Source organism: Phoenix dactylifera, chromosome 14, assembly GCF_051530095.1.
Source record: "Phoenix dactylifera cultivar Ajwa chromosome 14, Ajwa_hap1_PhDact_Kaust_v1.1, whole genome shotgun sequence".
Lineage (NCBI taxonomy): Eukaryota > Viridiplantae > Streptophyta > Magnoliopsida > Arecales > Arecaceae > Phoenix > Phoenix dactylifera.
This window is the reverse complement of record NC_143203.1, coordinates 25,277,755-25,300,054: the sequence shown is the minus strand read 5'-3', so window position 1 is coordinate 25,300,054 and position 22,300 is coordinate 25,277,755. Positions and strand designations below refer to the sequence as shown.

Below are 22,300 nucleotides of genomic sequence, written 5' to 3'. Positions count from 1 at the left end.
CGATCAGATAGAAGGCAACCAAAGATCGACGATTTTTACAGATGGAGGCACCATAGAAGAGGAGTAAGAGGCCTCAAATTGGATGGTGAAGGAGCCAGAGGAAGCAAATGAAATCGGAGATAGAGAGAAAGGACATGCAATGATGAAGAGAGACGATCGAAGATCTAAATTTGAGAAAAAAAATGGTGGAGAGGAGCTGCGGATCTATTAGAAAATAAAAGATCTTCAGATATTAATCTATCAGAATATGTAGATCTACTAATGAGATCTTCGAATGTTGATTTACTAGAAAATAAGAGGATCTGCGGCGAAATAGAAGATTTGCAGATCCACCAAAAACATAGGATCTTCGAGTATTGATTCACCCGGAAATAAAAATCGATAGATCGACAATGGAGGTCTTCAAAGTTTCTAGATATGACAATGACGGTTATAACAAAGGTGAAAAAGATGGTGGCGGCAGGTTAGATGATCGGTGGCTCCGATACCATGTTAAATTATTTATAAAAGAATAAAAAAAAAGAGAGAAAAAAGTGATATTATTTGCTAGTTCCATCATATTCGGCACATCTTAGAAGTTATATACATACACTCGTGTACAGACTTCATACAAGAAAAATAATAAAGGCCGATATTGGATCATGCTAATAAAGAATAATATTACTTGTTGATATAAGTTGTTATGTGATTCCTAAAATTATTCTAACAATATCATGCTAACAAAAAAAATAATGCCAACCGATACAGGGTCACACTAATGAAGAAAAATATTATGGGCTGATACGGGTTGTTATATGGTCCCTGAAATTATGCTAACAATCAATGATGATTTTTGCATGCAGCACCTGCTCCCGTTTCCTAAGGGAAGAACGTTATGCATATTTTGCAATATATGTATATTAAAATTTCACGAGCTTGCATTTATGCATTGGATCTATACATGGCAACATAGGATGATCGCATTGCTCTGCCTTGCAACTATATATATTTAGCCTTGCATGGTGCATTTCCAAGTACTTTATGACGGATAGGTCTACCACCCTTTCTCTTTAAAAAGAAAAATATGCACACGGCAATATTGATGGAAAATATCTTTATTTCTTTTTTTATTTATTATTTTTTTAAGTTCTAACATATTACAAGAAACTCTAATGCTACGTTTGGAAGTGAAATAAATTAATCTAGCACAAATAGGTTAATTTCTTCCCACTTCTTTTTACTTTAAAATAAATTACTTCACCCTACATGGTGGAGTAACTTATTCCTAAATTAAGTGAGGCAAATATATTTGAAAAACAAAAATGTTATATACCAACTTTTTAAAATATCCATTTTACTCTTCTAAAAATGGTTTATTCCTAAGTGCTCCAATGAATTTTTGGCTGGAGTAGGGTGGAATAACTATGTTAAATGACGCCCTTAGTTCACTTTCAAATGCAGCTAAATACGTTTCATAATGTTTTTCACACATCTACAGCATGGCTCCATTAGCCATTAATGCAGGGCCACAGAAGAAATCATGGCACAAAGGATCAAACAGCATAATTTTTGTGGACATATTGATGGTTATAAACTGAGTAACGGCATGTTGATGGTTATAAACCAGGAGTTTTTCTCTGCAAGTGCCTGTGGATGACTTAGAAATTTCAGGTTTGGAAACGTAAGGACTATAGAAATGGACTGTAATAGTACTCTAAAGTATTAACCGGCGATGAAAATCTCCTACTATGATGTAAATCGCATCTATGGTTTTGCGTTTTTTGTTAAAATAAAAAGAACTACTGTAATAATAATGTCTATTAATTTCAATACACGATTTCTTCATGTAATTAGGTGAGAATTCATCACTCATTTCTCTGTTGCTATTAAGCTTCGAGTCTACATTCTCCCCTTATTTGATCTTCTATGTCCCTTTCAACATCAAGTAGCCTTGAAGCCAAAAATTTCTCCAACTCAACCAGACATCTCATGATCTTTTTTATCCTTCATCTCCCTCAGCAATGCCCTTGTGATCTCCACGCACAGATGAGCATTCTTTAGAGCAAATTCATCGTATCTTGTGGAGAACACCACGTCCTCCGCATGCTCGACAATGGAGTTCATAGCGCGATCCTTCAGTATTCTATTAGAACAGACATCCGACACCTCAAGGATATCGAGTGCATTTGATGAGTCCAACGAGTCTAGTATCTGGTGCTCGCACACCTTTCTGAGGAAAGGGATGTCATACTTATCTGCTGCTACTAACATAGAATACAAGTGCTTGTCCGTGCTCTCCTGGGGCAGACTTCCAGTGTAGAGGAACTCCAGGAGGCATTTGAGCTCATCATGGCTGAGCTCGGGGAGCGAGATGGTGTCCTCTGCTGGGGCTTTGCATTCATCCGAGCCCAGCATGGTTCTGAAGATTTCAGACTTCGTGGCCTGCATCACGGAAGGGAATTACTATGAGAGGAGATCATGGCATCATGCTTGGTGATCGATAGGACTATGAGGAGAATTATTAGGGGTGGCGAACTGGAGAATGCCCAAGCTAGGGGGAAAAAGAACTCACCAGCAGAGCTCTATGGGCAGCTAAGGGAGCCCCTGTGCCTGGCTTCACCATAATGTCCGTGTGAATCCCATCCCTCAGTGCCAACACAAGACAATCTAGAAATTTCAACTTCTCATTCAGTTCTTCCTCCCTTTCTTTCATCTTCCTCACCCACTTGAAAGCAATTAATAGCCCCTGTAAAAAATCAACATTTGAGGTTCTTTTTATGCATTCAAGAAGTTCGATCAATCAGAAGAAGAACTATATCCTTCTGAGAACAAGATATAAAATTTATGTAAGACGTAGGAGATGAAAAGAATTCCTGGGATAAGCAGCCTAACAGAGGATTGACAAGGAGGAGCTTGCCTTGGATATATTGGGTTTCAAGCCCTGGGAAGTTGTAGGAAAGCCGGCATCTCGATCGCCGTCGAGCTCGTCGATGAAAGCCATGATTCCTTTGGCTCCCTCATAGCAGCTGGAGCAGATGGAGTTCCTCGGAGGCTTGAAATAATTGGCCATGGGACCACAGATGCAGCAGTCCATTGCTGCCTCCTGTTCTCCAGAGATCGAACATCTCTAATCTGAGGGTATATATACGATGGGGAGCCATTACTTCCATCGCTCTCTAGTTTTTGGTGGGTACCGACTGGTTTCGAGTTTCTTTGGGGCTTGAGTAGATGTAAAGGCTTCCCCTTCAAATATATTCACGGCAACATGAAATACCGGTGGTAACCTTGCAATTTTATTTAATTCCATGAAGATGTGTGGGCCTAGATCGGCCCAGCCCACAGGGAACGGAAATTTATTGTCAAATTTTTGGTCAGTCTTCATACTCTTTTTTTTTTTTTCTTTTTTTTTTTTATGAAGAGGCCGGCCTTTATTAGAAAAGTGAGAGTTTACAAAAACTATTTATAAAGAATTTATAAGAAGAAAAAATATAAAAGAGCAATAGAAATCTTTTATAAAAAATAGTGGTATGTAAGTAGATATGTTAAGCTATTCAACAAGCTGAACAATCTCATAAGTGATTTGAAGGATCTCTGTATTTTCAGTATGCAACTATATAAGGTTTGTATCATGATATGGTCAGTTTTTGTACTCGAAGTGTTTGTTTGGAGATAACCCAACTCTTCCAAACTACCAAGTATTTATCGGTTGAGGAATTAAGTTTTGAACGTAGTTGGAGGCAATTTTGTCTTCTAGTGAAGTTGTGGTAACAGGACTTTGAATGCATATTTTTTGGTTCTAGGTTTGAGCTCCTGTTAAAACGAGGAGTGGATCTATTGCTTGTCAAATCATTTGATGGAGCACTAGTTCTTGTCCATGTATCAAGATGCACGAAAATACAAATCTTTTAGCTCATGCTCATATGCATTGCACATGATTTGATCGAAGAGGATCCTCAGATTCGATATTGACTGCTTTATCCACTACAAGCAATGTTGGACTATCGATGATTTTTTTTTAATTGAATAATTTTTCGAGATCTACAATATGACGACATATTCTTTAGGAGGTGACACCTTTAGTGATCGAGCCCAAATTTTATTGTTTGGAGCCTGAAATGGATCGGTCAAATCGAAAGTTCTATTTTAGTAAGATTTTGACCGAGCTTAGCTCTCTATATAACAAGAATTAGTTGAAGTAATAGAAAGCATAATGATGTAGAAATCGAAATCTACCTCTTCAAAAATTTTAGCTTTTTAGAAAAAAGAGTCCTATTGAAATTAGGAAGAGAAATCCAACCTAAATTGCGTAAGAGCGGACCTCACTATCATAAATAAAGGCTTTATATCCTAGTTTTTTAATCATTAATAAAAGAAAAGAGGATTTAAGCTATACTTTCATAATTTTTTTATCTTATTCTTTTTTTTTTTTGAAGGATTCGAATTGAGTGGCTCAAAAAAAAAATTTCTTCTCTCTCATCGGATAATGATTATACCTTTTCAAATGATTTATACTACATAGGGCCTTGCAAGTGGGGCCCATGAGCCAGCCTAAGAGGAGAACATGTGGGTCAAGAAGGTTGTTGAAGGCCTAATAGTCTAGAGGCCCAATTCTTTTGTCCAATCAAAAGGACACTTCTGACTCTTCCATGCGGAAGAACAGCTTCCTCGATAGGCAGAAGAGTTGATTAATGAAACAGTGGCGTGGGCAGAATGATTAGCCAAAAAGGCGAGAGGGACTTTCCAACGCGAAAAGATGAAGAGAAAGGTGTGAGGCCGGCCCATCCCCAATGGCTACTTTCCACTCACACAACCGCCACGTATAAATTATAATCTATAAACAAAATGGAGATGGTAATGTGTTGCTAGAAGAACATTGGTCTACGGTACAGTGTGGTGGGGATTACCTACTTCTATTCGAGGTCCAACTAAGCAATAGTTGCTAGAATTTAATCATTGGGTAGAAGGGGCCAAGCACAACGTATACATGGAACCCACTAAAGGAGTTTGATAACCATAATGAGAGATCCAAATAGCGACCTAGCAACCACCTTAATTTTATAGTGATCATATGGTTTTTTTTTTAATTTATCAAATCATATAATTTAGGAGTTGAACATCGATCTAAATGAGTATTGGGTCAAGAGAACTCAACCATTAGGTGAAAGGATACATCTTGAGATGACCTGAGTCTAATGGATCATTTTTTAATGTTATGGAGTTCGAATAGTTGGTTCAAAGTAATTATTATTGTGGTCCCAAGAATTCAGTGTAAAATGCTTGATGTTAGTGGACTTGGTTAAGGATTTGTTTTAACAATGATCTAATCCATTAATTGGAGTCTGGATTTGTCGCATTTGTGTACATGAAGAGAGGCCCGGACAAACCAATTTAGGTCTGGCCAAATGGTTGGATATCCTAGAGTCTGGCGACCATGGTAGGACAAGGCCTCTTCTTTGTGCACGCGCATTTTTTTTATTTTTTTTGACCAGTTACATCAAATCAATCTAGTGTATATACAATCATAGGCTTCGGAAAAAATATCTCAAAACTGAGCAGAGTTAGGCAAAGTATTCTCCTAGATGACAAAAGATATAATTCAGTCCACTGCATTATTCGCCGCTCGATGTTTATGGACTACATCTTCACCTAAAACATAAGAATCTTATTAAGCCAAGGGTTGACCAATTTGCCATGGAATTGATTGATCCAAGTTACTTAGGATATGGGCTAAGTAATCCCAAAAGCAAGAGGCAGACTTTTAAGCCCAATATGAAGGTATAACCCCTAACCTCTGCCAACTTAGTCCAACTCAAAATAAGATTTGTCACGTTAGATTGGCCAAAGAACTTTACGCGACAAGCCAGTCATTTTGAAGAACAATGTGATGTTATTAGCCAAATTATCATAGTATAACAAACACGGGTGGTCCAATAGATGATTGATAGCATGTGATTACTTTGGTTGATTAGCTTAATCAAACAGAAGATATTTAGGTAAATGCATCCTCCGTTCCGTTCTATGCACATGAACACGAACCCTATGCACGCTTTCCGCATGGAGAAGTCGGCAAACTGCTATATTTTACGCTTGATGATGCTCAAGGTATCCGCCTGATCACTTCATCCATCAATGAAGGAATTTTTTTTTTTCCACTCTCAGATTTTCAACACCCTGATAAAAGCATTAAGTTTGATCACACCAGGCGGAGAAACTTGTCACAGAAAAGATCATACGAGATTGAAATTTTTCATATGTATGCTCAAAATCGCATAACGTAGTCCATGTATACCAAGTACAAATGGGCAAGATATCGAGAGTAGCAGTCTAACCCCCTCAACAACATCATTACTTCTCACTCTTATGGCCATTGCCAGTTAACAAAGTAACGGACATATTATAAGCCCTTGAACTTATCTAAACAAGGGTGGTGGGAGAAACTTTTTCGTCGTCATCAATGGCGTGCTTGGCGTCGTAGTAGTGTAGCAGCACCCGAGAGCACCGCCAGCGTCAGAGCCTGGGCATGCATCCTATAATCCACCACACCAAGCTTTGTATTAGAGCCCCAAACTCAGAGGCATCAAACTAATTAGCAAACAGTAGCTCGCTAAATGTTACCTCGCGTGTATAAGCCGAAGGCTGGGCTTAGCAAGCGGAGCCCTCTTGCGAGTGTAAGCCAGTGAGGCTCCAATGGCAGACGCCCAGAGCGCTCCTGAAGAAAATCGTAAGAGAATTCCCATTAAAAACAATGCTTTGAAGTAGATATATAATACTCGCAACTATTTGAGAGCATGGTCATAATTAAGTTCGGTGCTCAGGAACAAATGCCAATAGGTTCTTTAAAAAATATATGTATCCGATGAATTTTTCAGAAGTTTAGAAAAAAAATGACAGCTAAACTTTGAAATACATAATAAAGATATAGAAATATAGACTATAATTTTCTGAATTTATTTATATAAAAAATTGGGAAGAGAAAGGGTAGTAACTAATAAACAAAAGAAAAAAACAGCACTAACGAGCATTCAGTATATAGTATCTCGTGAATAAGTCACAAAAATGTTATGCTTAGTTCGTAAATTTTGCAACAAAATTATTAATTTGATTATTGAACAATTTTTTGATCGATTTATTTATGTACAGTACTTTGAAGAATCAATCAATCAACCAATGAAAAATTAGAAAGAACTGAAAAACTTTTCAATAATTCTTTCTTTGAGAGAGGTTGAGTACTTACCCACGCTAGTGAGCTTGTGCTCAGCAACCCAAGCCTGCAAAGAACTCATCTTGTACCAACCGTTCTCTCTGTTATACTGGCACAACAAACGGTGGAAGAACAATTGCAATCACTGTAAGCTTGGAGACTTTGAGTGAGAGCTGAGGAATATATTGTGAGAGGATGGTGGGGGTGCTTCTTATAAGGCTGAGGGTGCCCCCTGGTTTCAGTTGCAAACCTGGGAACAGCGACAGAAACCACAGGCAGCCTTTGTTTTCTTTTCTTTGGTCTTGCCTGAGGCGTGGGAGGGGAGGCAAACCGAGGGAGTTGCTGGAAAGTTGGCGAAACTTTCTTATGGTAGATTTCGATGGGTTCGAGCGAGACTGGGCCGCTGCTGGTTTGGCCATAACGTGGGGGATTTTTTTCTTTGTCACAGGGAGGGTCTCATTGTTTTGCCGCAGGAGACCCACTGGCTTGCCAAACTTATGGGCAGGAGGCACGTGGTTTTCTTTGTGGAGTTCCAGCTTCCTCGACGTGGGGGATAAATTAATTAACCCTAATCTACCGCAAGTTATGAGTGTTTTTTATGGGAAATGCGGCTGACAACCCACTGCAAAGTCGAGATAAAATACACATTTTTGAGGTTAAAAGTCATGCAATGCGGTCCGGGGATTTTTTTGTGAGGGACATGACATGGGATGGGATGAAATTGTCCGGAGATAACCATTCTAAAATATATGTATACATACATACACACACACATGCGTACATCTCTTACTAGCCCAATAATCTAATAAGAAATTGATGTATCCCTTATTAGCCCAAGTTCTAGAACAAAGATCTAAATACCAAAAATAGGCACAAGTGTCTTCCAAGCTTTACGGTCGACTCTCTCAAAAAAAAAGAACAATGATCAATTCCTTGACATCCTTACAATTTCTTATTAGATTTATCCTTTTATTTTGTTCTTTATTCTTCAAATTGGAATCGAATCATTAGTTGTTTGCTTTTATTGTTCCTTTTCTTTTCTGAGCGAGTGATTCAACTAGATCTAGGCATTGGGATAAGCTGCAACCAGTAATTCCTACGAATAGTCTAGAATTCTACAGCAGAAAGGAGATTCAGATCCACGAACGTTACCTATAAATCGATCAAAGGCAGCAACTCGTCAAGGCGTGAAGCCAAGGAGCGGTGGCAAGGGCCTAATGTACGGTTTGGGACCGTGAATCTCCATCAATTTGGTGGTTTCATTGAGATTCGAACTCAAATATATATATATATATATAGCTCTCCATTTGCTATGCGTGGATGCCGGTACTAATAACATCATCATACAACTTTTATTTTGGATAACAAATAGGAAGTTATTTAATATGGTTCTAAATTAAATTAATACATAAATTAATGATATTGTTAATAATTATATTTGCTTGGTGTATGTTGATATTAATGAAATATACTTTTTATTTGCAGTATATCCAGCTAACATCTCGCATGGGCTATTAGATTATATTGATATTTTATTAATTACTATTTTATATTTATGATCGTGATCTTATTTAAAAGTAAAAGTGTAGCTACTAATGGCCTCATTATATTGTATTTCAATATCTCTTATATGCAATACTTTTTTATTTTATAATAATATATTATTTTTCTATATTGATAGAAAGATATATACTACTAAAACTTTTATGTAGTGATAGTATATTATCATATTAGCATCAAAAACTTGTTTTAAAAAAATAATTTGGATCTTATATCTACTATATTCTATTCTATTTCTATTATCTATTTTATTATATCTATTTTATATTTTAATTTTAAAAATAGCTGAAAAAAAGAAGAAAAAACTGCATCCCTTGCATCACACAGGTTATATCTTAGGACAAATCTTAAAAATAATATATTGTACAGCATCAAACAACGAGTAGAATGGTATTCTTTGTCATAGTGCTAGCCTGTTTTTTTCCAACAACTCGGATATTGTTACTAACATGTCAATAAACCTAACAAGTGAGGAGTGCAATCAAAAGTTGATACACTATGAAATATATTCTCCAACAACTCGGATATTTAAAATGAAATAAAGACCACTACACTAGGGTTTTATCAGTTTCTTTCTACCTGGTCTTAATTAATTTGTCTTATCCCATATATATGGCGACTTTTTTTGTGTGCAAACAATTGCTAAATGATTATCATTTATTAAGATAAAATGAAATAATACGAAACAAATATAAAAAAAAGTGATATACGTTCACTCTAAAGTAAACCAAGCGGCTTAAGGGACAAACTAAAAGAGGCAAGAATAAGGGGTGGTTCCTGACCTCATCCCTCACAAACAATCCCAATTCATAAGTAAAAAAATAAGACTACGCTAAGAAAACAAAACATAAGTAGGAGTTTGGGTTCAACCAAGGTACAAAGCAACTATTTGCACATTGTTACATCCGACCACACTACCCACATCGTGACGACGGCCAAGTAGTCCACCCCCTCTCTTCTCCCTCTATATCTTTGTGTATTATTTTAACCATATATTTTAGCCATACAGGATTTCCTTTTTTCGAGAAAAAAAGGTGACCTAAGATAGTGATATATCTCAAGAGAGTATCTCTTAGATGTAAGCTAAACAATTGGTGGATAGAAAGCCTACTTTATCGAAGCATTCGGAAAGCAATTTCTCAATATTTTTCTCTATTTGTAATTTTTTCTAGGGATTTTAATATAGGAAAGCACTCAAGAAAAGTGTTTTAGATGCAAAGTAGTAAATAATTGGTGGATAGAAAGTCCTACACATCTGTTTATCAAAGCATTCAAAAAGGCAATTTCCCAACAGACTTTCTATATTAGAAAATTTTCTAGAGAAAAAAAAGAAGATAAGATTTAAAATAGGAAACCATTCACCAAAGAGTTTAGTTAGTTAAAATATAATATCTATATACAATAAGAGATTAATGATCTCGAACAAAATCATGAGCAATGTTCTGATAACTCAAAAATACTACTAAAATTGTTACTTAATATTTTATATACGTGTCCCACTCTTATTTGTTGCATAACACATGGGATAAAATGTTGTTAACCCTGAATACACTAAGACAATAATGTGCTTAGAGTACAATTTTTTTTTACAGAACCACAACCAAATTTTATCACATACACATTATTATTTTTTATTTAACTCTATCATTTACATATTCTTTTGTTGAGAGGTAGACCTTATATATCCACCTTTGGCTGCAAGTTACGTATTCGAGAATATCCATAAATTAGTGTTGAATCCATTTAGTGCATACAACATGGTATAATGATACTTTATTCTTTGTGTTGTATTTATTTTGGAATAAGATGGTTTTGATGACTGATATGGATCTCCTAAATTATAAGATATCAGCATATATCCAATTGATTTCATTTGTTGAGGGGTAACATGATTTGATTATGCTACACGTGTACTATGTAAATTTTATTGTGTGAAAAGAGATTCTAGATGTTGTATAAAAGCATCTACCAAATGAATTTTAGGATCAATAAATTTAAAGAAAAAAAAGAAAAATAAAAGGATCACTTGATACATCATTCAAAGAGAGAGCGAATGACCAAAAATTATTTTCTATACCATGTGTATGGCCATGGACATCATCCATCATAAGTTACAACCATTCGTTTTTGTAGCCCTCCAAACATGTGTCTATGGTTGGTTGGTGGCGTTCTGCCCTAAAATTATGGCAATCTGGCACTCTCTCTCTCTCTCTTTAAGTATATCGGCGGCTCACACAACAGGTATGAGCAGTGCCTAAAAAGTCAGAAAGTAAAATAGGCTGCAAAGAAGATAGGACAAAAGCCTGGTCCACCCAGATGAAGTCGCCTGAATGATGAGCTGCATAGGAGGCCACCCAATCTGTTGTACTATTACCTTCTCTGTAGACATGAGAGGCCCGATAGGAGATGCATTCACCTAGCAGACGGTGAATGTTGTGAAGCAGTCGTAGTCCCCCATCAGCGCCTCTAGTCCTTTGGATTCTTTGGATCACCGTGGCAGAATCTCCCTCAATGATAAGGCAGTCGACCCCCAGCACCCGTCTCGCATGGTATACTCCTTTTCATGCTGCTTTCAGCTCAGTACTATCGACAGACTGGTTGAAGATGTGTCGACCCCCAACCGCCACTAGTTTGACCTCTTGATCTCTAATGACAAAGCTGATACCTCAGCGTTAGCACTACGTTCAGATATCCCATGCATCAATCTCAAAGCCGGCCATGTTATTCAGCGGCATGCTTATAAGTGATCAAGAAAACTTGCACGAAACTCAAAGCCCTACGTGCTTAATTCTCGTTCTTATGATCTTATCCCCTTCCCTTCGCCTTTTCCTCCCCCCCCCCCCCCCCCCCCCCCATCTAGTTTCCTGTCTCCTCGCCAAATTCCCGCTCTTTGGCTTCAACCGGATTCGGCTTCCCATGTGAGGCTCAGGCTACTAACCAAGAACCCATTTTTCCTTAATGGAAAGCCATGGATCCCAGAGGAGGAGAAATCTCAAGCGAAAACCCCTCTTCGACCTCACCAACACCACCCGTTCCCTCTCCTCCTCCCATGCCGCTTCTCTCAAACCCAATCCCATTCCCAAGCGGAAGCCAAAACCCCAATCCTCCGACCCGACACCGCCCCAATCCTCGAACCCCGACGAGACCCCTGCCAGATCCAACTCCGGGTTCAATTCCGGTGGCCCCGACGACCATGGAGTTCAAATTGTCGCCGCACCCTCTCCTAGATCGAGGGAAACCTTCTTGGATTCCGGTGAGTTCTCCTTTCCCGTGTTGTTTCGATTTTTGAAACTTTTAGAATGCTAGGGCTTGTAGATTTGTTGGGAACTTCTTCAATTTATAGTGGTCCTGGGTTTCTGGACTTGTGCCGTGAAATCCAGGGTTTGGTGGTTCCGCGACAGTTAACCCTACTTCAGATGCCGAGGAAATAGATATTGGCTGTAGATGCCGTCGATGTCAAGAAATTCTTTAGTCTGCAAACAGATTAATCGCATATTTTAGGTTCTTTAGAGGCTTAGAAACTGAGATTGGATTGATAGGATTCCAGCCAAGGTTGCGTATTTACATTTTTGGTGGTTTGTCTATGGTCAGTAATGGCTGATGGTGCATCTGTTGTTCCTAGGAAATTAAAATAACAGTTCTTGGAGAAGTAGACAATAAAGTTGTATAATTTGTGCTCTTTGGGAAATTGCAGTATTGTCCGTAGAGTTAAGTTTTGCCAGTTATCGGGTCCATAGAGGAATTCCATTGAAGGTTGTGTTATGAGTGGACTTAGAATGTACATTCTTATTTATGTACCTCCAGGATATATGAAATTATGGTATTGCATTTTGTAGTATTATATGCCCTGTCCTATTCCTTGAGTTCCTTAGGGTTTTAACTTTTAAGTAATCCCACTGCTTAGGATGCTTGGCAGAATTCTGTTTTTTTTGGGAAACCCATGACTGTAGTATCTTTTTCCTCTTGTTCTTAATCACTACTTGATGTGATTGTTTTTTCATGCATGTTGTGACATTGCAGATGGTTCTAGAATAATGAGAGTTCACTAATGTTTGTTAACTCATGGAATTGTTCATAATTTTTTTAAGGAAATAATTGTTTATAATCTGAGCCGTAAACAATTGACTTTTTGGACTATTTTTTGCTTTTGTTGCTATTCGAGGATTAGTAACTGTGTTTTCATAGACTTCTGAATTTATGTTTTGCAGTTGATGATGTTGCTCAACCTGACAAATCAGAGCATTATATAGTTTACACACAACGAACTGCCGAAAGAAGGTGTAAGGAAAAAGAAGCTGGAAGAAAATGCCAGGAAAAAGAAGCAGGAAGAAGGTGTAAGGAAAAGGCTGTACCCTCCACTACATCGAGTTGTCCACCAGTAGGAAGGAGTAGAAGTATAAAGTATGTAATATGTTCTTTTTTTTTAAAAAAAAAGGTTATTCTGAAGTTTTTATTTTATAATTTATTCTCGTGCTAATGGTTCATGCTAGGTTATGTATATGTCCATGTGCGCACATGCATGCATGTCTGTGTGTGCGCATGCATGCATGTCTGTGCGTGCGTGAAGTGAGAGAACTGGTAGGATTGGAGTCCAGGATCAATCCAAACTGTTGTACTTTAGCCATCTCTTATACGTATGCGTGTATTATTGCGTCTTATAGCTGATATTGTATTGTGTTATGATGGGAGCTTGAGAATGGTACCGGCATGGCAGTCACAAGCTATTGCATAAGAATGATTGGTTCATGTTAGACTGGGTTGTTACATGCTCAAGGAAAAATTCTACCTATAGTATATATGTTAGCATTTAAACTTAATTAACCGGAACATTACCTATACTCTTTTCCTCAATGTCTGTTTGTTGTGTGTGTTTTCTGGATGAGAAACTGGAGGTGTTACAAGTTAGTATACACGAAAGCTATGCTTGACAAAAAGATGTTTATACCAAACATGTCTTCTTTTTTAAATAAATTTCCATGCAGTCATATTTATATTATATGATATGGTTCATATCTTTCTACTAGGGGAAAACTGGTGTTGGACAATGACAAAGTTGATCACCCTAAAGCATTTTCAGTTCCTTATCAAAAAGCCAAAAAGGTTTGTCTAAACTTTCTTACCCTTCATCAGTGTCTTTTTTGACATGCATAATGCTAGTTTTCGTAATTGTATCTTATACAATCAGTGTACCAATGTTTTAAACACATCTATGAATATTTGAATCTATGGCAACTGCTTCAAAATCCATTCATGTTTACCTAAGGGACGGCTGCTTCGATAAGATCCTCAGGCAAGAATCCTGGATGTTCTTTCTTTCAAGGAATAGAAAAGTCTATTAGATATCAAGGCCAGTTGGACGGCATGCATAGGAAAAGCTATTTTGGTTCTCTTTGCTTGTTTGGTTGCTTAAGGTCGATAAACAAACTTTACATTCCTATAGTAAGTTCTGTTGAGGTCCAAGAATTTGCAATTTGTTGTTCTTTGTTTGCATGGTAGGCTTCTTGTGTGTGGTTGTTCATTGAAATCCCTCTTGGGAAAGGATTTATGTAATTGCACATTAAGAGACTCAGCCATGAGAAAGAATTTTCAAGCCTTTTGATTATTAATATATTTATCTGAGACTGGCACTGTAATCCTTTCTTGACATGTTACAACTTTCAGATTCATGTTATGTAATGGATGCGCCATTGGCTACTGAAAGTTAATGTAATCAACAAACCATGCGTCATTAACAAAGACAAAGCATGACTCGCTGGATGTTACATTGTCATGAAATGCATCAAAATAGAGGCCTTAAAGAAAGTTTACAGTAGCTGGAGAAGTCCTTTTCTATTAATAAAATTATACATAAATTGTCATATGTTCATTGAAGTGTATAAAAAAAATCCAACATGAAAAATTGTAAAATGTATACATTTTGGCATTTTAGGATTTACAGAAATGCATGCATAAGCAAGTGATTGTATCTGTATATAATGTTCTATATACGATTATGTTATTATAAATAAATTTTCTGCAACAACCAAAAATTTGAAGACAACAATTAAGTGCAGCTATTTTGAAATATTAGATCTTTGTCAAAATCATGCATAATTCAACCTATATGATTGTGACAAGTTCTATTTATTTATAAACTACTTGAAATTGCTTGACAAACCTAAGCGCAATGTGGATAATGAGGTACTCTTGAACTGGATAAATCACGTGCATTTTAGCTCAATAGCAGTTGGATCTGAACCATTCACTTGCAGCTGGATATCTCAATCTCTTTTGTAGTGGAATGGGTCAAAAACAAATGTGTTGACTTGGTTACAAATGTGATTCCATCAATGCATGGATTTGTTTAGTCAAGTAAATCCTCTGTCTGCTTCATCCTGAACCATCAATGTTGTTTTTGCTCTCAAACTAAAGCTCAGTAGGATTTCTTTGTTCACCATGATATGCATAAAATTGTGAAACGACATCAATCAAGAGTCTATGATATTCATTTATCATGATTTCGGCTGCTATAGCAAGATAATAAGACGCCACACCAGGCATGGGCCCTATTGTCAAGAAAGCATAATGTTGGCTCAAAAGGTGAACTTCAAAACCCTTTAATTTTTTGTCGTAGTAAATTCTAGCATACATTGGATAGATAACTCAAGAGTTTTCATAAGTAATTTGCTTGGCCACATTGTGCAATGCAAGTTTGTTCTTATTGGTGCAGCTAAGATTCTAACTCCCACTATCATCTTTTTATTCTGCTGTACAGTTCATTTCCTTTGTTGTTGATGTTCTATGATACTTAGTGGTGCCATTCATAATTTGCAGTATATATCTTTGCTAAACTCAGATTTAAGATTGTTTCTTCATGCAATGCTGCACTGACCTTTATTTCAAAGTATTTTTCTTGACATGAGCACTTATTTTAAAGAGTTAAGTTTGAAACTAAATCAAAAAAAATAGATATTTCATATCTATAGAGTGTTTTGATATGTGCTTCTAATTAACTACCTTTATGATAGATTTACAATTTTTTTAATAGAAAGATAACAATCATTAACATTTGCCAATGCAGTGATGGCCTGGCAGAATTGACATAGCACGTGCCATTCCATGCTGTGCCAGTGCTTGGCACGCATAGATGCAGGTTCCCTTGGTTTTGTGCTGGGCACTCAGCCGTGCCATGTGTTTGTCAGGCACTGGCACAGTCCATGTTGCATGGCATAGAGTGGCATACTAATCTTGATAACTGTGATTATTATCTGTTAAATAGCTTGAAGTTAGCAAAGGTTCTTCATTGCCCGGGACCTGTTGAGCAAAATAATGTGCATATATTTCTTTGTGAAATCAATGCACCCTACTAGCTACATTTGACGAGGAAACATTTAGTAAATCATAACAATAATTAGCTCCTTTTGAAACTTCCGCTGGAAGCATATCTCTTCCTTTTTTTTTGCCCTAGAAATATTAGTGGATCTCCATTTGATTTTTTGATGATTTGTGAGTTTTCCAGAGGGCAAGCCCTCATTTAGAATCGGGAAAAAATAGCTTAAAATCTTGTTAAAAATCAAATTGCAGATAAGTAGTCATGCTTATTATTTTTAAATATAATATGTAGTTACAAGAAAGTAATCCATAAGATAGATTGGTGATGTATATGTTGTGCATTCTGCTTATGCTATGGTTAGTTTCTTCTACATGGGGGGTCTTTATTCTACATGGGGATGCGCGCCGGCAGTCTGGACCTAGTTGGAAGAGAGGTTGTTATTGGCCCAGCCGGCATTCTCTTGCCTAATCTTATTCTTGGGCAATCTAGGCATGCACTTTCAGTTGAAGGTAGGACCCAACTTTCAAAACTGACATTGAGCTGAGCATTGGATGGCCTAAGATTTGCTTGAATGGGCCTTGCCACTTTGATCCTTCAATGCTTTAGGAAACTACTAGCTAAGCTTGGATAAATAACTGAAAAGACAATATCCCATAGCCATAACTACCAAGGCTTGTCCCCACGTTCTGCTCTCGGCTTTATGAATCTTTATTTTGCCAAACATATGTACAGGCAAAGCATTCCTATTCAGAGCATTGCCTGGGTTGCCTTTACGTATTCCCAGCTATATCATGTATTTAAGCTGTTCTGGGTCGGATGATCAGGACAAGGTGTCACCCCCGAACCCAGCACTCGGGTCCCGTATACGATATGGCCGCATGAGCCCTAGAGCAGTGCCCTAAAGTTTATGCAAGGCTTAAGATAAACAAAATCCGATAACTGCACAATTAATTAATTAATCAAAATAGATAAATCCAACTCAATCCATACCAGACAATAAAGTTGATCCAATTACAAGATTTGATCATCGAACCAGTATCAGTGATGCTCTATCTAATCATCCCTTTACATGTGATCTCAACCGTAGTCATGTACTATGCAACCTGCAACTTTGAAAAAGAGAAAGAAGGGGTGGTGAGCTTTACAGCTCAGTAAGAATCTTTACACATCTACACCAACACAGTAATAATATAAGTTTGAAAACCGCAAGAAATCGTTGCACATTTTATGAAATCACAAACCGACTATCAATAATGTTCTAATAATCAATATAAATATGTACATTAAATATTAATAGAAATTCAGCCCCTCAAGAGTGATATAGCATATGATATCTCATAAATCTTCATTAATGTTTTCAATGCTTTTCTTTTCATTTTTTTTAACTTGATCCAAATCAATTATCTTTTCGACTTTGGGCCAAATCCCAATCATGTTTTCAGCCCGTGATAGGGCAACCAATAGTATCACATTTTCAGCCTGTGACGGGGCAATCGGCAGTATCACATTTTCAGCGTGTGACGGGGTAAACAATAGTTTCATATTTCTAGCCTGTGACGGGGCAAACAGTAGTTTCACATTTTCAGCCTGTGGCAGGGCAAACAATAGTTTCACATTTCCAGCCTGTGACGGGCCATACAGTAGTTTCATATTTTCAGCCTGTGACGGGGCAAACAGTAGTTTCATATTTTCAGCCTGTGACGAGGCAAACAATAGTTTCACATTTTCAGCATGTGACGAGGCAAACAATAGTTTCATATTTTTAGCGTATGACAGGGCAAACCAATAGTATCACATTTCTAGCCTGTGATGGGGCAAACCAATGATAACGAGACGGGCCCAAAGTCCTTGTTCATTTAATCAAGTTCACATCCATACATCAATTTTTTTTTAACTTTATTTTTAGCTTTAGACTAATCACAGTCACGTTTATAGCCCGTGACAGGGCAACCAATAATATCATGGTTAGTACAGAGCACCACATCCATTAGTCCGATTATGCAAATATAAGTTATGCTCATATATGCATCCATCATACCATCAATCACAAGCATACTTGATCAAAATACAATTTAATATAGAAACCATCATAAAATTATTTTTGCTTTTTTACTTATTTAGATCATTAGGATATCATACATATATAGGTATAAAAATATCTATATCATGTAGGTCGATGTACAAGGATTCTTATCTCTTTGCCGACAACCCAGACAGACTACCATGATTTACGAACCGGGGTGCGCAGAACTCTGCTCAATTGTCCTCTTGTCCAAAAGATTGTTCTTTTACAAAATCAAGTCAACATCAAAAATTATCCGAAGTATTCGACAACCTAAAACTTTCTATTGATCCACTAAAGAGTCTACCATCACGTAGTAATCTAGGACTATCCTCCGAGCCCTTTTAGCCAAAATTTTCTCAGATCAAGCTAGAGAGAGAAAATACCAGGAGAAGAAAATAGAAAGAGAGAGAAACTAGAGTATAAGATCTCGTTGGGCTTTTTTTGCTAGAATGATTGTATCCCCATACAAAATCAGGGCTGGCTGTAAAAATAGATTCGTATAGGAAGTTATACAAGGCTAGCTAGATCATAACACCCAATTGTTCGAATCGGTCAACACAACGTAAACCAATATATCTAATCAAGAATGATATATTAAATCAAGGGAATAAATCAAGGGTTATTAATAACGGGTCCAATGATGGCTGACAACAATCGGGTGTAGGATGGATAGGGTCGACTAGGTAACAACGTCCGACAATCCAGGTCGGTCCGCTCTGGCCAGTCTAACCAGCCGAATCATGAAACCAGAATCAGATTACGGTACATGTAACACAATAGATATTCATAATAATATAGTTCAATGGTACTCGGCGAGGGTCAGGATAAGGCTAGCGTGATGGGTGGCTGCAACGACACTGGTCCAGAACCTTCTATTGGGGTCTACAATAAAAACATCTGGACCCTCTTGTTGGGTTCGTAAAACCATGTGAAGAGTTAGAAACAACAGAGAAACAATCCAGATAGAGAGAGAAAGTCCAGTAGCGAGAGAAAGTCCGGTAGAGAGAGAAACTAGAGAGAGAAAGTGAGAAATCAAGAGAGAGAAACCAAGAGAGAGGAGAGAGGAGAGAGGAGAGAGAGACAAGGAAAGGAAGGCTCTCCCTCCCTCTTCTTCTTTCTTCCTGAAGGGAGGATGCTCGACGGCAGTAGCCGTCTGTGGCCGGCGACCGTAGCGGTCGTGGCCCAAAGTGGTGCCGGTAGCGCCCATGATCAGCGATGGCTGGCCGAATCGGAAGAGGAAAATGCATCAAAACAGGGGAGTTTGGTTTTCACATCAATCCGGCAGGTTGCCGACCGGATTCCAAGGGAACAGTGGCCTAAAGATCGAAGAGTAGGAGAGGGAGCTCATCTTGCATCCGGCGAGCTCCTCCGGTCGGCCCGACGGTGGAAGCTCTGAATTCCTCCCACGGGAAGCTTAGAGATCTCTAATGGAAAACCTCCAAAGATGATGCCAAAGGAGAGGGGAAGAGGCCCTTTTTGTAGGTGAAGATTGGTTCGAACATAGTAAGCCGAGATCATCCTAGACTCCTCTTCTCCGGAGGAATTGGGGGAAAACGGAGCAGGGGAAGAGGAAGACTCTGATCGGGAGTCTCCCTCCCCTGCCACGCATGTTGAGCGCATGCTGAGTTCGGCTCGGCCTATTTGGCGTGGCCCACAAGCCCATAGGCTGGGCTAGGCGCATGGGATTGGGTTGGGCCTGGCCACTTTGGGCCGGCCCACGAGCCCTAAAATTCGGGGTTATTACACAAGGTCTGTAGTTGTCCCTAATTGATGTTGGGGCAAGAATTTCAAGCCTAGGTAGAACTGGTGGTGTTTCACCCGGATACTGAAAATGCAAGTCAAGTGAACTGTAGGTTGGAAGCCAATAATACACCTTTAGTTCTCTATGTTAACTGTTTGGTTACATGATTTATGATATGCTTCTGAATTTGTAGATATCTCATGTTTCTTCTCTAGGTTTAGTATATTAATTGCCAATTATTTGGAGGGGGAAGATAAACATTATAGAACATGCTTTTTGTATCTTTGTTGGCATGGCGAGATATTATTCATTTGTTTGTGGTTTGAAATTTTATTTATTTTTTACTCACTACGTTGATCTGTCTCATGATGGTTTATCTGAATTTGTTTTTCACCATCCTTTTTTGCCAGAATATTTTAGCAAACACATGCGTTTTCATTTTTTTCCTATCTAAGAGCTTGCGCGGCCAGTTTGTTTTTCTAAATATTAAATTAATAGTTAATTGGGAAAATTGTAGAATAAATTGTAAAGTGAAATAAATTGGTTGATTTTTCCCCATAAATTGGGCTTGCTCAATGGTTAACAGTATGAAGCAGGACTTGGATGCTTTTAGTTGAGAATGAGGCAGCTGAGTATTGTGGAATGATATTATGCTTCCTTTACATGAGGTGGGGTGCAAGTGCTTAGATTGGTGTATTTTTGGTTGTAATGTCTGCAGAATATTTATTATATTCTTGTTGCGATTGAAGTATTAATTTTTGGATCTTCTCATAAACTTACAGAATTCGTTATTCTTCTCTATATATCACTCACTTTTTTTTATGCTGTCCAACTTGCATGAGTTCTCTCTACTTGAATCACGGTTTGTGGTGGATTCATTACTGCTATCTGGAACTTATCATGGTATTAAATATTTCTCCTTGTTTGATATATTCACAGAAGCGGCGCTACACAATGCCTGAAGCCATCTGCAAACCGATACTGCCTCAAGATTTTATTGAGAATCAGAAAGCTTACTTTGCAGAGATCGATGCCTTTGAACTGCCTGAGGAGGTTGTGTCAGAGAGCGAACTTGAATAGAGTCTGCGTTGGATATATGGATACCTTTAAACTGTCTGAGGTGGTTGTCTCAGAGAGCGACTGGAATGGCAGCGGAGCATACGCCTACTTAGGAATTCGACTATAGAGTAGGATACTTGCAGAATGCTAACCCAGGGGAACCATGTACAGTGATATGACCACATGAGCGGCAACTGGGAATCTTGGCAAGATTTTGGTTGCCTTCCGAATGTAAAACTGGCCAGTGTACCAATCACTTACCTATCGATTGTACTTCTGTGAATGTAAAACTAGCGGAGTTCAGTGACCTTGCAATTACTAATCTGTACTTTAGCCTTATACAAAAATATGAATCAGCTCTATTTCTTTTCTTGACTCAGTACCATATTATTGGGGATTGTCCTACCTGGGTCCATGGGAATGGAAGACATGTAATGTTAGGTATGAAACAGGGCTTGGATCTAGCTTGATCCAGATCCCGACCTGTACTGACTTTGGGTCGAGGACTTGGATCGGAACCACAATGTGGTAGGTATGGGGGATGTGTCTTAAGATTCTAAGACTCGAATTTTCAACTAATCTTTGCCAGGTGATAAATTAATCAAACCGGGTTCAATTTTTACGGGATCCATCTAATTCCCAACCTGTTTGGTTAGCATGTTTTAATTTGGAAACCGTGCTGGCTCCCGGAACCCAACATCTTGATCTCAATTTCCGGGTCTGCTCTGCTTCGGGTCCACCTGACGACCCATCTGCCTCCCTCCCCAGATTGTAATTTCTTCTGATGGTTCTGTAGAGCATCCGGAAGCTGAAAGGTGGTGGTTTCCCACCCAAATCTTTTCATATCATCAAAATGGAGGAACCGAAGACTTTCATAAAGTGCCTTTAGCTACTCCCAACCACCCCGCGTCTCTCCCAAGGACTAAAGGAAACAATTATTGGCCCCCTGTCCTCGGATGTCAAAGGGTGGTAATGTTAAGGCTCAATCTTGTTACTTGTAGCCCAATTCTACCTAGTGCGGCAGTGCAAATTACAAAAGAAGAGTAAGGCCAACTTACACTAAAATATATTTGTTTCTCGGAAGAACTTGCACTAAAACATTGGGAATGAGTAATGAGGCAGCAAAGTGAAAACAAGCCACCAAGACTCTGGCCAACAATGGAATTTGAGCATAGAAGTCGAATCGAGGATTTTTTTTTAAGGAAAAAAAGAAAAAGTTTGAAAAGATATTAGTGTGGGGGCGAGTGGATGATTATGAGGGGCACTTTCACCTCATTCTTAAACTAATATGAGCCTAGATTAGCAGAATGATGTTAAATCTTCCCTCACTCAATAAGAAAACAAAATATATCATCAATCCATCATCCATGTGGTTGGTCCCCG

General features: G+C 38.2%; 2 protein-coding genes and 1 pseudogene across 3 annotated transcripts; 1 reads left to right on the top strand and 2 right to left on the bottom strand.

Annotated features, from left to right (window-relative positions):
* Positions 1–1,779: 1,779 nt before the first annotated feature.
* Positions 1,780–3,196, bottom strand: LOC103708873 (BTB/POZ domain-containing protein). Its single transcript, XM_008793972.5, has 3 exons — positions 2,897–3,196; positions 2,552–2,725; positions 1,780–2,421 (listed from the first exon to the last, which is right to left on the bottom strand). The coding sequence occupies exons 1-3, from the start codon at positions 3,071–3,073 to the stop codon at positions 1,954–1,956; spliced, it is 819 nt and encodes a 272-aa protein (XP_008792194.2). The 5' UTR covers positions 3,074–3,196; the 3' UTR covers positions 1,780–1,953.
* A 3,026-nt stretch (positions 3,197–6,222) lies between these two features.
* On the bottom strand, positions 6,223–7,385 carry LOC148700134 (uncharacterized; annotated as a pseudogene). The gene is made up of 3 exons (XR_015973192.1): positions 7,214–7,385; positions 6,595–6,688; positions 6,223–6,506 (listed from the first exon to the last, which is right to left on the bottom strand). The product of XR_015973192.1 is annotated as an uncharacterized LOC148700134 (transcript).
* A 4,205-nt stretch (positions 7,386–11,590) lies between these two features.
* Positions 11,591–21,283, top strand: LOC103708875 (uncharacterized). Its single transcript, XM_008793974.4, has 4 exons — positions 11,591–11,993; positions 12,949–13,141; positions 13,765–13,840; positions 20,798–21,283. The coding sequence occupies exons 1-4, from the start codon at positions 11,699–11,701 to the stop codon at positions 20,936–20,938; spliced, it is 705 nt and encodes a 234-aa protein (XP_008792196.2). The 5' UTR covers positions 11,591–11,698; the 3' UTR covers positions 20,939–21,283.
* The last annotated feature ends 1,017 nt before the right edge of the window (positions 21,284–22,300 follow it).

Excerpts from the sequence above, each read along its gene's own strand:
- LOC103708873 (XM_008793972.5), bottom strand. The coding sequence starts at position 3,073 with ATGGACTGCTGCATCTGTGGTCCCATGGCCAATTATTTCAAGCCTCCG. Across the intron at positions 2,726-2,896 it reads TGAAACCCAATATATCCAAG|GGGCTATTAATTGCTTTCAA; the intron begins GCAAGCTCCTCC and ends GATTTTTTACAG. Across the intron at positions 2,422-2,551 it reads CTGCCCATAGAGCTCTGCTG|GCCACGAAGTCTGAAATCTT; the intron begins GTGAGTTCTTTT and ends TCCGTGATGCAG.
- LOC103708875 (XM_008793974.4), top strand. The coding sequence starts at position 11,699 with ATGGAAAGCCATGGATCCCAGAGGAGGAGAAATCTCAAGCGAAAACCC. Across the intron at positions 11,994-12,948 it reads GGAAACCTTCTTGGATTCCG|TTGATGATGTTGCTCAACCT; the intron begins GTGAGTTCTCCT and ends TATGTTTTGCAG. Across the intron at positions 13,142-13,764 it reads GGAAGGAGTAGAAGTATAAA|GGGAAAACTGGTGTTGGACA; the intron begins GTATGTAATATG and ends TCTTTCTACTAG.